This window comes from Culex pipiens, chromosome 2 (genome assembly GCF_016801865.2).
Source record: "Culex pipiens pallens isolate TS chromosome 2, TS_CPP_V2, whole genome shotgun sequence".
Taxonomy (NCBI): Eukaryota; Metazoa; Arthropoda; class Insecta; order Diptera; family Culicidae; genus Culex; species Culex pipiens.
The window spans coordinates 168,947,742-168,963,971 of NC_068938.1; the positions used below are offsets into that span (position 1 = coordinate 168,947,742).

General features: G+C 35.0%; 1 protein-coding gene across 1 annotated transcript in view; it reads right to left on the minus strand.

Annotated features, from left to right (window-relative positions):
• The window catches only part of LOC120417222 (uncharacterized), a 126,073-nt gene that overhangs the window by 21,870 nt on the left and 87,973 nt on the right, over window positions 1-16,230 (minus strand). The window contains exons 3-5 of the mRNA XM_039579183.2: window positions 9,857-9,992; window positions 2,931-3,048; window positions 2,574-2,645 (exon numbers count right to left, since the gene is read on the minus strand). Coding sequence (XP_039435117.1) covers window positions 2,574-2,645; window positions 2,931-3,048; window positions 9,857-9,992 — 326 coding nt within the window. The remainder of the gene's footprint in view (window positions 1-2,573; window positions 2,646-2,930; window positions 3,049-9,856; window positions 9,993-16,230) is intronic.

Below are 16,230 nucleotides of genomic sequence, written 5' to 3' on the forward strand. Positions count from 1 at the left end.
TTTTATGAAAAAAAAACCTAAACAAAATTTCGCCACGCCTGAAACCCATATTTGTATCAAATTATGAAAACTACGTAATTTAAAAATAAGACCTAAATTTTGAATGTTCGTAATGTGGGCATCAAATAATCGGATTTTTTTTTCGGAAAAATACCAAAATTTCATCATTTTGTAATATTTGGTCGAGAATTTCTATGCATATTGATAATTATAGCATTTCTTCAATGCTCAATATTTTAACAAAACTTAGTTTGTGCCTCAAATACAGAGAAACCTCTTTTTACGCGGTGGCGTTACGCTTTTTATTTTGTCGATTTCTCTAAAACCATACAATATTTTTGCAAGCTTCAAAAAGTGTTTTGTAGATCTGAACAAAACCTACAAATTTCTTTTAATAGATTGCAAAAATAATTCGTCGTTCCAGAGAAATCGACAAATTTGAAAAACGTAACGCACCGCGTAAAAAGTGGTTTCACTGTATTGCATTTCCAAAATATAGAAAAACACGTATTTTGTGAAATATTCATGTATTTTTTTTCTCAATGAAAAGCCATTATCATCCCGATTAAAAATATTCGGTAATGTTTTAAACTTTTGCTGATTTTTCAAAGATTTGTATGCCATGTCTCCCATTTAGCCCAAATCCCATAAGCTCGTTGCTTCAACTAAGCACGCCCCGTTTATGGACATGTAATTACTGGTTTTTTATAAAAAAAAATTAGCAAAAAAAAAAACAAACAGTGAAATTTAACACAACATTTTAGTTCGATTGATACTTATATGGCAATTATTACACCTGAAAAACGGTATTTCAGGAGCAAATTTGAGTAACTAATAATATTAAACATGCTCACGACATCATAAAACTAAAGATTTTAGTTCAAAGATTTATAAATCTGAGAAAGTTATATTATTTTGAACTATGAATAATTTCATTTTCAGAAATAACTTAAAATCATTTACCTTAAGAATTAAGAGCTGAACCAGCCACTGACTGTAAAAATCTATGATATACATAAAAAAATTAAAATTGTTTCAAAACTTCGGGTTCTTCCACGTTGCACTTGGCAAAGTACAGCGGAACCTCTTTTTACGCAGTGCGTTACGTTTTTATAATTTGTCGATTTCTCTAGAACGACGCAACATTTTTGCAATCTTTTAGAAGCAGTTTGTAGGTTTTGTTCAGATCTACAAAACGCTGTTTGAAGCTTGCAAAAATATTGCATTTTTAAGAGAAATGTACGAAATAGAAAGCGTAACGTCACATAAATTTTGAATGGCGAATCAAAAGTTGCAAAAATATTACGAATAAAAACCAACAATATTATTCAGAATCACAGTTGAATACACAAGTGGCAAAAATAAAGAATCATAAATTATTTGATTTTTGAATCAATTACTTCATTATTTATTGTATAACTCCCACAAATTTGTTCTTGTTTATGATGATCAAAATTCCATTCTTTTATGGAAAAATCAGTTTTCTTTTAAACTGCATAATCCTTTACCTCATATTTGGTTTACAAAGCACTCATCAGTTATTATCACAACGTAACAAAATAATCAACGTGTATTACCAAATTATAATAAATGCATCTGTCCCCTACTACATTCCAATGCGATACTATTCGCAGGTCGCCAAAGGTGATGTAACAGCCTACCCGCACACAACAGCTCCGCTTGCCGATCCAATTGACAGCCGGTTGTGAATTATTGTGCATCGAGTTAGGTCTCGCACTCATTTGCATTTTCACACGTCAAAACAAAGTTGCTTGGCTCTCGGGCAAAAAGACAACCCGTCGAACCGCGGAAGCGCAGTTTGTTATTTGTTGACTTCTAGTTTGCTTTGAGTATTGATTATTTCGATTATTTTTTTTTGAAAATGAAAATTGCTTGTTACCACAACTCCAAGCACCTAACACAAACCGGTTACAGAACTTGACCCACAGCGTTTTAGCGGTCAAGTTTGCAATCAATCATGGCCGGTGGCGGTGGTTCAGTTGCCTTTTCCGATCGAAAACAAGTTCAACAAACCGTTTCTCGGCGATGCCTCTGCGAGTGCGAACCCTATTCCTTAATAACACGTTTTGTGTCTGACCAATCACCATGAAATATGGGAAAAATCGAGCGGATCAACAGACTCTTCCTCGAGGGTGCTTCTTCCGTGAGCTTAAGTAGATTGAATGGAGCTCTTGTTTGGGTTTTCCGGTACAGGGAAGATTCGATTTTCGTTTAAAAAATACTGTTTGCACTGTTTTAAGACTTTGTTGAAAATGCATAAAACAGATTTTTTTTCTTCAGGAAAACTAGTAAATTTGGCAACACTGTTGATAACATTCTGTAATTTACAAAGTTTGACAAATTCATCACAACATGAAATTGCTTCATAAATCAAAATGCAACTGTAGAAACAGCAAATTTTCCAGTTGCCTGATTTCGTTAAACAAACCTATAGAGAAGAGGCACAAACGCAAACTGACAAACTGATTCAATTATCTAACAATCGTTCAAAGAATGTGCGGCGTTTGGCAATGAATACAACTAAGAAAACACTAACCTAACCTCAAACTTACCTTGTCATCTGATTTAATACTCTTGGTTGGAATTTTGGCAATGATTCGTTTCGCTACGTTGCAAAGTCGCCTCTGTTGTAGATGAAATGAGAAGAGTAAAAAGAACATTCGTGAGAAAATAAACAAAATCGTCCAATCTGGCAGCACGGCCAACCCGTGAACCGTTAATCAATCAACCTTCAAGGATACGCTCTTGAGGTCTCCACTGTTTACAAGTTTCACAATCGTCCCTGAACGCTGGGCTCTCACGATGAGAATCTCCTTCACAGCACTGTGGGCAGCAGTGATGTGACACGCCCAACGGATTAGTGGTGCTGATGTCTGTGCCGGCGAAGGTAAAGACACTAATTGACTTACCGATTGTTTATCTTTGGTTTGCAGGTACCGAAACCGTTGCACGTAGTAGAACACCAGCCACACCAGCGAGATGATCATCAGCACGATGAACGAGATCGAGACGAACAGGACGGAGGTTCTAAAGGGAAGAGAGGGAGAGTTGAAGAGAATGTTTTATTGGTTTTTCCTTAGGTTTTATGTCTTTTTTGATCTTTGGCCCAAAAAGTCAAAATTTGCAGAAAGTCTAAAAGGTGCTTTAAAATGCAAAAATAAACGATACACAATGTAGGTTATACAAAGTATTTTAAATAGTTTACAGTCAATTTACAGTCCAGACTCGATTATCCGAAATTTTTGTTTTCATTGCCTAATTTTTTATTGTCGAGCTTGAGTACGACCCCTAAACTACGTTAAAGTGATTTAAAACTTTTAATCCAAGATGGCGACCAATATGGTGGTGTTGAAATATTGGAAAAAATGCATTTTATTATTTTTAAATAAAAAGATAAAAAGATAAAAAAAAAGATAAAAAAGAGGCTATCAACTATTCAAATTTGACTAAAATGGGGTTGCAGAATAAAATTTTGTTCGTGATTCGATTATCCGAAGTCCCATACAAATCTTCGGATAGTCGAACTTCGGATAATTGAAACTTCGGATAACCGAGGTTTCGGATAATCGAGACTGGACAGCATAGATTTTTTTAATGGCTCAACAAACATTTTTTTTTGCTTTTTGGGTGTTTTTGAAACCGCCTTGAGTCAGGGGTATTAAAAAATACCCAAAAAAGGAAAAAAAATAAAAAAACGTTTGTTGGACCTTTTAGAAAAAAATTCAGATGTTTTTTCAATGGAACTTTTTTTTATGCCCCAAGATTGTTTGGGCATCTTTGAAGAGGATGAAGGGGGGGGGGGGGGGTATAAATCTCAAAAAACCTTGTCGTTCAAAAATTATTGTTATGAATATATCGTCTCCCCAAAATATAACAAAAAAAAAAAAGAAAAAAGAATCTGATTTGAAGGTCTATGTAAATGTTGAATTTCGTTTTTGCCTTCCTCACCTTACTGAGGAAAGGCTATAAAATCACTCGGAAAATGAACTTTTTAATTAGACCTCCTAGACCTACCTTCATTTGTACATATCGAATCAATTTAGAATCATCAGCTGAGCAAATGTCTGTGTGTTTGGCTGTATGTAGACATGTGTACCAAATCAATGTCACTGGAATATCTCGTCACAGGCTCAACCAATTTTGGCCGGAATGGTTTTAATCGATCCGTCTTGACGTCCCCTAAGCTGCTATTTAAATTCATGCAGTTTTATCATGTATTTAAAAAGTTATGTTAAGAAAACTGTTTCATATTAAATTAAAATTGTGGTAAAAAGGGTGGTTTTTTTCATGAAACCCTCACATGTTATATATTTTTAGAAAGCATATGAGAAGACCTTTTAGGTGGAGTAAGAATTTTCAAGATCTGACTTACCTATCTTAAATTACAAGCAGTTTAAAAAATGGTCTGAATTCACATAACCTCAACTGGTCGGGTCTGATCGCCACGAAAAAGCCGTGTAGAGGGATGCAATTTTCCTCAAAGGCCGTGTCTGTATAATGTTGACAAAAAGTCTGTAGGTAGTCTGTTTTTTACTCATCACTTATTTTTATTAGGGGAGATCCATAAACAAGTGCCCACATGTTAGGGGGGTTGGAATCACTATAAATGAGAGGAAGGCACCAACCACCTAAAGGTGGATTAAGTAACGTTTTTGTTTTATATTGGCAACTAATGGAAAAATGGAATATAATTTAAAAAACTTACAAACTTATACAACAATAATAAAAATTATGAAATTTTATGAATTATTTCGGTAAAAAAGTATTCCGCAAATAAAAAATATAGCCCAAAAGTTTCTCTTGAAAAAAAAATTCTTTCGAAAAAATATTTTTAAAGAAAAAGCAGAAAATGTCACAATTTTTTTTTCAATCCTTTCAAAATTTTAAATTAAAGTGGTTGTATTTCAGGAACCAGCACCATCGACAAATTCAGAAAAGAAAAATGGTAGCAAACTTTCTCAGCATTTCTGAAATATGTTTTGCAGGATACTTTTTTGTGAAATATTTTTAAACCTGCATAAAACTAAACATTTTTCGAAAAATTAAGGAAAAATTATGCCTATGCTAAGAATTTGAAGATGGTGCACTTTATCAAATAATGTGTAAAGTCACTTTCAATTGCAAATTCGATTTGACGTTTCACCATGATTTTTTTTAAATTTTAGGCAAGTTTGTATGAGTTAAATTTTGAAAATAAAGTTATTTTTCCAGGTTTATAGAACAATAAACTGATTATTTTTTAGTTTCATATTTACTTTATCACTAACTGAAATTAATGAAAAAATATTAAAACAGGGTCAACATATTTTTATAAACATAAATATGCATGCATTACTTATCCAATAAGTTTATTCGAACAGCTGGCCATTTTTGAATTCACAGAAATGTTAAATAAAAGCAATAATCTACAGAGAAACCTCTTTTTCCGCGGTGGCGTTACGCTTTTTGTTTAGTAGATTGCTCTTAAACCATACAATATTTTTGCAAGCTTTAAAAAGCATTTTGTAGATATGAACAAAACATACAAATTGCTTATAAATCAATGCAGAAATGTTGCGTCGTTTCAGAGAAATCGACAAAATAGAAAAACGTAACGCACCGCGTAAAAAGAGGTTTCACTATATTTTATAAATAATATATAGAATATATTATTCCATTTTCGATTTATTCTCACTTTTATACATTTGAAAATCTTAGTGAAATTTGATAAATTTTTGCCAGCACAGTGAAACCTCTTTTTACGCGGTGCGTTACGTTTTTTTTAATTTGTCGATTTCTTTTAAACGGCGCAACATTTTTGTAATGTTTTATGAGCAATTTGTAGGTTTTGTTCAGGTCTACAAAACGCTTTTTGAAAGTTGCAAAAATTTTGTATGGTTCAAGAAAAATCTACAAAACAAAAAGCGTAACGCCACCGCGTTAAAAGGGGTTTTGCCTTCCTCACTGAGGTAAGGGTATAATCCTGCTCTAAAAATGAACTTTGTATAAAAACGTCGTAGACCCACCTTCACGAATACATATCGACTCAGAATCGAAAACTGAACAAATGTCTGTGTATATGTGTGTGTGTATGTGTGTGTGTGTATGTGTGTGTGTATGTGTGTGTATGTATGTATGTGACCAACAAACTAGCTCACGTTTCTCGGCACTGGCTGAATCGATTTGACCCGAACCTGTTGCATTCGACTTGGTTAAGGGTCCCATAGATCGAGTTTTATACAGATTGAAGTTTCGATAAGTAGTTCAAAAGTTATGTATAAAAATGTGTTTTCACATATATCCGGATCTCACTTAAATGTATGTAAACTATGTTCGGGTCCATCATCCGACCCATCGTTGGTTAGGTCACCAAAAGAACTTTCCATCAAGTCCAAAACATTGAAGATCTGGCAACCCTGTCTCGAGATATGCCCACTTAAGTGATATTGATGTACTTTTTGGAAGCCGGATCTCACTTAAATGTATGTAAACTATGTCCGGATCGACCATCCAACCCATCGTTGGCTAGGTTATCAAAAGACCTTTCCAACGAGTCCAAAACATTGAAGATCTGGCAACCCTGTCTCGAGGTATGCCCATTTAAGTGATATTGATGTACTTTTTTGAAGCCGGATCTCACTCAAATGTATGTATACTAGGTCCGGATAAGTGGTGGGCAAAACCGCTCATTTCTGTGAGCCGCTCATTTTCGTTCGCTCATTTAAATGAGCGGCTCTTTTGAACGGCTCATCCGCTCATTTCGCTCAAAGTCAGAAAATAGACTGGAATGAACTGAAACATCTGCTCAAGATATTTAGATTTTTTTTTCAAACGACCAATGGAGTGTTCATGAGTGTCACGCTTCGTATGATTGATAATTAAAAAAATATATGTTTTCATCGCACTTATTCTGAACAGATTGGAGAACGTCCATAAAACATAGAAAATCCTCGATTTGCTTTATCCTTTTTTGGAAAGCATATAAACGTTTTATATGAAAAAGGAGAAAAACATTGATCTCTGAAATCCACAAATATCGAAAACTTTTTCCATAGAGAGGTAAACAAAGTTTGTTTAACAAACTTGAGTTTTCTTCAAAAGTGAATATTTTCAACCAAATTATTGCTTTCAATCGTTAAAAGTTATGAAAAGTAAGCTGAATTATCGTTTTGATAATTATCTTTTCATTATTTTGTGAAACAATAGATTTAAGTTGGTGTTCAGTAACAGGCATATTTGAGGTAGCCTTTTGCTGCACTTGATAAAATAGTCTTGAAATGCAGTTCTTTGTTTAAGGGGTTACATACATGTAAATCGGCTTAAATGTCAGAGGTTGGTTTGAGCACAAACATAAACTTTTTTTAAATCTGTTTTCAGGGCATTAAAATATATATTTTCAGCTTTTAACAAAACAAATTTGAGGACATTTGGTTGTATCATGGCCGAGATATAGGTATTTGAAGTTAGCAGTTTCAAAAAACGGGTGCCACGATATCTCAACACTGCATTGACCAAATCGGCTCAAAATTTTGGTGAAGACTCGTTAAACCGGTCCCGTGTGCATGACGAAGGCCGATTTTCAAAAAGTTTATTTTTAAAAAAGATAAAAATATTTTTATGTTTTTCATATAAAAAATCGCAAGTTTTTGATTTTTGTATTTTAAAAAAATGCAAAATTTCAAAATCGCGCTTCGTCATGCACACGGGATATGTCTTGCGAGTCTTCACCCAAAATTTCAGCCAATTATGTCTATCCCATGTCGAGATATCGTGGCACCCGTAAATCAACTCGGTGTTCAGAGAAAAACACTCGCAAATTTGACAGTTCGCTTTGCGCATGGCCAAATTTTCAGCTAAAATCGCCTGTAACTTACTTTAATCATAAAATATCTTCATGAAACTTTCAGGAGTGATAGAAAATCATCTTTTAAGTTGATTTAATAAATTTTCTGTAATATGAAATTTTGTGATTTTCTACATGTATGTAACCCCTTAATAAAAACAACTTTAATTCATGACAACAAATGAATGATCAAAACAAGCGTCAAAAAAGAAGATCTGAAAAAATGCCTTAATAAATCTATTGAACAATTACCACAAAAGAGTACCAAGTTTGTGTGATGTGCTGTGGAAAATTACATTTTAAATCATAAACGGTCCAATACATGTATTAAAACCTTAAACTAGCATACTAATTATGTTCGAATGCGTATAACAACTTCATGTACGTAACATTTGAGAAATCTATCGATATTAACATAATGAGATCATGCAACATCTGGCGACAGTCAGCTGATTCAAAATCACAGGCGCCCCGACACAGGCTAGCAACAAGCAGAAAGTGCGCCATAATGTTGGAACATGAGGCGACCGGTGAGAACCTAGCTTCCCCTCTTTTCTCCACAGCACCGTCACCACCAGCGCGGGGAAGAACGAACCGAATGAGAGCGAATGAGCGAGAGCGAAATAACGAAAGAGTGAGCGAAAACGACGCCGTTCGACGACGTCGACGACAGCGCGAGCGACGCTTATCAAGCGCTCCGTTTTTTCTTTCCGTTCATTCGCGCTCGCTCATTCGCTCTCGTTCGGTTCGTTCTTCGACTCGCTCTTTGATTTGACGGTTCTTTGAAAAGAACCGGTTCACAAAATGAACCGCCGCTCATTTTTTTTTGAGCGGTCGCTCATTCGTTCTTTAGCTTGAGCCGGTTCATAAGAACGGTTCGCTCAAAAAAGCCCATCTCTAGTCCGGATCCATCATCTGACCCATCGCGATGCATCGTTGGTTAGGTTATCCAAAGACCTTTCCAACGAGTCCAAAACATTGAAAATCTGGCAACCCTGTCTCGAGGTATGGTCGCTTAAGTGATATTTATGTACTTTTTTATTCCGGATCTAAACAATAGATTAAATTTTTGTACAATTCCAGCATATCAGTCATTGTTGGCAATAAGTGAGGAAGGCTCCAACCACATAGGTGGATTAAGTTAGTTTTTCTGTATAAAATAAAATACTAAAAATAACAATTCTTCATATAAACAACATTACTAAAATTTAGATGGAAACATTGAACAAAAAACAAGAATAAATTTACAGTTATTCTACAATTTCAATAATTCAATACTTTGATAGTTTTATCGTTTACAACCAAGGTTGATATCAATAAAATTATCGAGGTTCGATAGCGCTAACGATAATTCCATCGTTATCGTTATTCCGATAATTCTTTCGGCGATAATTTTATCGATGATAACTGATATTTGATTCATTTCTTAAATTGACTAAATCCAATCAAATTAGGTGGAATTTTTAAATTTCCTATAAGAATTTATTTTTGATAATATAGTAAGTTTCAAAGTACAAATACAAAAAAAACACAAAATATTGAATTTTCTCGAAAATACTCAAGTTTTTATAATTCGCAATCTGGGTATCAAACAATTTGAAATTTTTCATGCTTCTTTAGTTTTTAAAAGATTTTCGAATTAAGAATGTAATACCGTATTTTATCGAAAATACTTAAATTTCTATAATTCGCAATATGGGTATCAAACAATTAGAAATTTTGCATGCATCTTGACTGTTTAAAAGATTTTTTTTTAAATACAATACATTTAGGAAAATATCGAAACAAGCACTTGACGTTTCGAAACAATGAAACAAAAAATAAAATTTAAAAAAAAACCTCAAAAATCATTTGAAAAAAGACAATAAAAAAACTAAAATTAAAACCGGAAAGAGATCGAAACGAAAAAGAAAAATAAAATCTATCACGAATTTTTGGAGGGAATTGGCACTTTGAAAACTACAATCCAAAAATATCACAAAATTTAACTAAAATCAATTGAAAGATATTTACCTATTAATGTTGGCCATCGACTTGAAGTGGCGGTTGCCCTCGATGATGGCCATGGTCACCTTGTAGCCCATACGCTCCATGATGTCGATCAGCTCGTGGCCCTTGGCCTTGGTCGTGAACACGGCGGTTATGTTCCCTGTTGAAAGTTGAAAGATAACATCGCAATTTTGTTAGATATTTATTGTTATTTTTAATTATGATTTTTTGTTCTTGAGGCATTTATCAAGACGTCAAGATGCGTTTTTTGATTAAATTTAACTGAAATCCCTGACCGACTGACTCAAAATGGAACGTGCAAACGTGCCCAAACCAATTCTACGCGGTATTCTCATTCTTGCAAAGGTGCAAGGTGCAGCGCAGCCTGCTCCAAGACGCATTTCATTCCGAGTGGTCGCGCCCTTGCAACACTCGATGGCATGCGGCTTATTTGCGCGTATCACAGCACGACTGGCAGCAGCGACTTAAGCTTGTTTACCGATCATTTTTCTAGCACCACCCCACCTCTCAGATTTCTTCTGCCAGGGAGCTCATTTAGCAAACAACGTGAAACGCAATTAGCACCACCAGCAGGCGAGCAGTTTGTCACAACGAGGGTTTTGTTATTGTTTTAAGGCAGTTCTTGAATAAACTGTTGAGAATATCTGAAGGATAAGATAGTTAGTAATTTCAATTGAAATTATTTAGATTACAAGATTACTTCTTGAAAAAAAACACGCTTTGAATGAAAATACTCTATTAGAACCCAGTTATACCAAAAACGTAATCCCCCACAAACACTCGAAAACAATACAAAAAAAAGACGAGTTAATCGTTCATGAACTCCCTACCGACCGAACGAAACGGTAGCTGCCAGGCCAGCTTAGATCCCCCACGGCGCCTGCACCGGTGGCCTGGGGTCATATGGCCATTGACTCGGTTGGTTCTCATAAATGCCCTCCTCCGATCATCATGTGTTTCACACACTTTCGTTCCGTAATAACAGCTGTGGATGATTTGTGGAAGCACGGAAAAAAATGAAGATTTTTTCATTAAATTTTTGGAATCAACAAAAATTTCACAGTTTACAAAAAAATAATATTTCAAAAATTTCTGCTTTTTTTTATTTTTTCAAAATGAATTGTGGTAATAACTAAATTTCATAATCATTCGAATTCAACCATTTATTTTTCCGTTCACATCATTTGAAATTGCTAAAATCTCAGTGCATCTGCAGATTGAGTTGGTGGAACCTAGCAGTTTCAGCAGACACTTTCTGTAGCAGTCTAGGGGCAATATAAATTACGCGCCGTGGGTGCACTCGCGAATCTTGAGTAATGTTTGAAAAGAACGAACAAATTTTTGTTAGAAAATGTCGACTTTTGAAATTGAAACCAATGACATTTTCAATATTAGTCAAATTTAAAAGCTAGTCGACAGATATTTTCAAAACTGCAACCAGCAACAAAAAGTCACGGACTTTTTCGCTCTGTTTTTAATTAAACCTCGCCGGCTTTATTCTTACTGCGCCAAGTCCTGTTATTTGCCAGCTGCTGCTGTTGTTGTTGGCCATTACACTGTGCTGCTAGAATGAGAAATTATGAACTTTACACCTCTCTGCCCCAGCACGTGGGTGGGTGAGCTGTTCTATACAAAGTTCAAACTCTCACCCACCAAAAAACTCCTATTAAAATTGTAACCGATAAATTCCGCATTTTAATTAACCTCCAAACCACGTCGTCGTTGTCTTTTTGCGCTAGTTGTCGTGGTGAGTCACAAATAGCATCGCCACTATGGCAAAAAAGGTTTGGCATTTGGGACGAGCGATTTAAATTCGAGCACAAATTAAAAAGAATAAAATTGAGTCAAATTATCACCTGCGTGCGAGGTGGGAAGGTTATAATGAAGGTTTTAGCACCTGTTTCTGGTAAAATTAGCATTCATTAGAATTTTGAAACTTTGGTTCCTAAGAATTATTAATTTGATAAGTAGTAGCAAAGTGTCATCATATTTATTTTGAGTTTCAAAAGCTAAAGGCCTAAAAAAATATGAAATGATTTGAAGAGATTCATAAAGGAATCGAAGAACTCAAATGAGAATGAAACGATTTTATTGAGTTCTAAGGAGTTTAAAAAGACAAAAAAAATGCATGACTGGAGTTTTTTGTATTGAAAACCCAATTTTCTTACAATTTTGTCTGCACGGTGCGCTACTTCCATCAAAATATTCCCAAAAGTGAGATTCTGATTGAAAACTTATGATGCATAACTTTGTAGAACATACTAAAGCTTTAAAACTCGATCCTGAAAAAGATACATTTTTGCATGAAACAAAAAATCAACCAATCTCAAACAATTTTGCACAAAATTGGCAAAGATGCTTAAAAAAACTAATAAACCGTTATCCACTTGTGGAGCAAGGGTTCTTTTTTTCCGGGCACCCTAATATGTAATTAACAAGATTCGGAACATTTGACGTACATTTGAGATATCGGTCTTTAATGAGTTCAAGATAATGTTTCTCGCATCAAAAATGAATGCATTGTTGTTCGGTTGAATCTTGCACTGTATAATAAATCCAGGAATGTCAAAAACAAATGCTCTGATAAACATAAATTCTTAAGTATTAAGATACATTCTCTGGATTTTATTTGTATTTTTTGATTTGGCTCAAACTTTGTGGGGGCCTTCCCTATGACCAAATAAACTATTTTGTGTGATTGGTTCATCCATACAAGTCTCCATACAATTTTGGATGCTGTCCATACAAAAATGGTATGTAAATATTCAAATAGCTGTAACTTTTGAGTGAATTTTCTGATCAATTTGGTGTCTTCGGCAAAGTTGTAGGTATTGTTGAGGACCATAGAGAAAAAAATAGGTACACGGAAAAAAAAAATTGAGGATTTTTTAATCAACTTTTTTTCTCACTAAAACTCAATTTCCCAAAATACGTATTTTTTGATTTTCGAGATTTTTTTATATGTTTTAGGGGACAAAAATCCGCAACTTTTGAGCCATAGAGAAACATGGCCAAACAATCTGCCGCCGAGTTATGAATGTTTGAAAAAATAGTGATTTTTAGAAAAAATCGAAGTTTCATGCAAAAACAAGTTTGACATTGTATTTAAATGCAAAATTGAATTTGCAATCGAAAAGTACTCAACAGATTTTTTGATAAAGGGCTCCGTTTTCAAGACATAGCCACCAAAAGTTTGATTTTAGCGAAATATTTGCAGTTTTTCAATTTTTAAAAATAGTGACCATGAGTGACCATTTCCATAATTTTTTTTTTGGAAATATTTTTCCGTGTACCTATTTTTTTCTCAATAGTCCTCAACTTTGCCGAAGACACCCAATTGATCAGAAAATTCACTCACTGTGCCCTTCCACATACAAGACTTTGCTATGATTTCATGGTATTTTACCATCTATTACTGGGCAACCAAAGGCACATTGTGGTCCCTGTTATTTGCCCAAGTAATATCAAAATTTGGTATTCCGGTGTTATTTACCCCTGCTCGGGGAAGGTTGCTCAAATGGTTTCCAAAGATTGACAAATTTCCAAGGAGATTTATAAAGTTTCTAGAAAACTTTTAAGTTTTCAATTTTTAATAAAGACTAAATTTTAAGCCTAATTTACAAATTGTAGAGAACCACAAAATGCTTAATACATTGTAACGGTCATGCCACTGAAAATTTATTTCCAATGTCGACAAATCGCTAAGTTGTTTTGGGTCGCGGGTTCGATTCCCGCCTTATCCTCCTGGCCTTCTATCGGATGGGGAAGTAAAACGTCGGTCCATTTGCGTAAAAGAGGTTTTGGGTGACTCACCACACATAATCTTCGGACGTTAAAGTGGATTGCTTTGCTTTTGTTTGTCGATAAATTCATGAAAACATTATATAATTATATATTATTCGGAAAACTTTTAAAAGAATAATTTGTGTTCTTCTAACAAAAAAATATATAACCCTTTCCCGTCGAAGCAAATTTGAGATTTTTGTTTATCATGATTTTAATTGGTTTCATTAAATATTTCAAATAGTTTTGGGCAAGAAGAATTACTTCAATTCGTTGAATACCACTTAAGAAATCACAATTTAAAGTGAAAGAAATTTTGGAGTATTGAAAGGTTAAATATGGAAAAATGGAAGATTGATGGTGGAATGCTGTTAATTTATCGTATAATTTAAATCATATTTTTGGTCTATGAAAAAACATCAACCGAAGTTGTTTATAAACTATGTGGCATAAAAATCCATTGGAAAATTATTGGAAAATTACATTTGATTGCAAAAATGCAAACATTTTAAAAGATTTTTTTTTATTGGAAAAATTGAATTGTTTAAAGTTAAACATACACGAGAAATTGAATTTTTAGAGAAAAACTAATTTTTTTTTTGTTCATGAGCTGAAACCAGTAACGAAACGAATCCAATGAATCATAAAATTTATTAATCCGGCAACCCTGTCTTGAAAAGTGGCTGAAGAGGGTCATTCTAATATCACCGTAGAAAATTATTTGTTTGAAATGTTTATTTTTGTAATTTTTATTCACATACAATAAAGTAAAATTACATCTATGCAGGGTTTTTTTTTTTTTTTTTTTTTTAATATCATAACATCAGCTCTCAGCAACTGCAATTACTCTCGAATGTTTTTGGTGCATAGATAATCAATTGATAACTTTTCTATCACTCATTTGCAATCATAGATCCAGGAATAAAGAATCGTAAAAAATGATTTCAGCACGTGTTTCATCTGTATCTGTGTGGGATCTTATTCAAATTCAAACTTCTCATACCATGATCAGTGAAATGAATCCCTCACAAAAACGAACTAATCTCACTCTCACGTGTATAAAAAACAACAGGAAATACCTCAGATTCGCCTTCAACGACTAGCCTCCCTCTCAAGTAGTCACCAACTATGCAAAATAAAAAACAGCGCAGTTAAATTTTACGATCGATGGGCAGGTCAATCTGAACTTCATACAATGGACCCTCCTGTTACTCGCAAACGAACTCCTTATCGAAACCGGACATCTGTGTTCGCTCCAACCCGTCACGATCGATCTAGAGTACGTACGCATTGCTAGTTAGATCGAGCTCGTAAATATTACCCCCTGCACCAACTAGCAGCAGCTACTAATCCTCGATTAAAGGTCCGTGAACTGTGGGAACTCACGGGTAGTCAACGATTCCGGTTTCATCTCCCTGTATGCACTGCATCGGCTGGCATGTTTATACTCTGATTACAGACAACAAATATGTGGGCAAGATATTTACGTCGTCTGCAGCTTCGCGGTGTGAAATCCAATTTAAATAGAAAAAAATGCCATTAAACCAACAATTTACTCTAGATAAGTGTGCAAACGTGCGAAGGGGGAAGTTCCCAGGGAAGGCCGGTCATCAACTCTTATCGTTTGGGAACGAATCGAGCGCGAAACGACCCACCGTGACCGTGGGGGTCAATTAAGGGAAGCGTCGCGAAAAATCACTTAGAACTGGAAGCCTTCAAGTTGCGAAATGTCAGAAGTTATAGGCAGTTGGACGCGGCGATAATTTCATTAGGACAATCTCATAAGTGAGTGTGACAACTTGTTACACTTGCAGTAGAAAGGCAGAAGTTGTTTGTGAGAATCGTTTGACGGCATGATTGTCTTTTGACACATTTTCAAAATGAGTAAAATTTGTATGACTTGTGGCAAAATGTCACACACTTTCTGTCATAATGTCATAACTAGTACAAATGTGTCAATCAATCGCTAAAGTGACGAATTGGTGACGCAACGACCAACGATTCAAGCTGTATGCAACAATCTAGACTAGGGAATCACACCACTTGTTAACGGAACGAGCCGGCCACCAAGTCCAGCGGGTCCAAGTTAGAACGTAAAATTAGCGTTGCGGTAAATTAAAATATGAAATACGACTACGGCGGCGAGTGAGCGTCTCTTCCGGCTTTGGGACAGGTTGACGCCAGGGGCCGGTTAGCGCTAGCGCCGGTCTATCTGGTGTAGTCGTTAGTTAGTTGATTGCTGATTTGCATCCCAGACCTGGGATGCACTTGCATGGTGGTGCGTAATGTGGTAGTTGGCCTTCATTTTAAGTATTAGCCGGTAAAGTGATGAGTTTTCCGGGATTTGCAATATTTTTGCCTTTCTAACTAAAGAAAGGTATAGGTTTTACTTTAAGGCTGGACGTCATTTTCATCTTCGTCAATAAGACGATACAGCATGAATTTTAATCAGAAAAATCGCCAAAAAATCACACTGCATTGATTTTCGACGCTTCGTCGTCTAGTCGACAAGTTGTCAAGTTGAGCTTCGAATACTGGCGCGAGAATGCTGGCGCATATATGTTTTGGCTCGACTTATACTCGTTTTTAGTAGC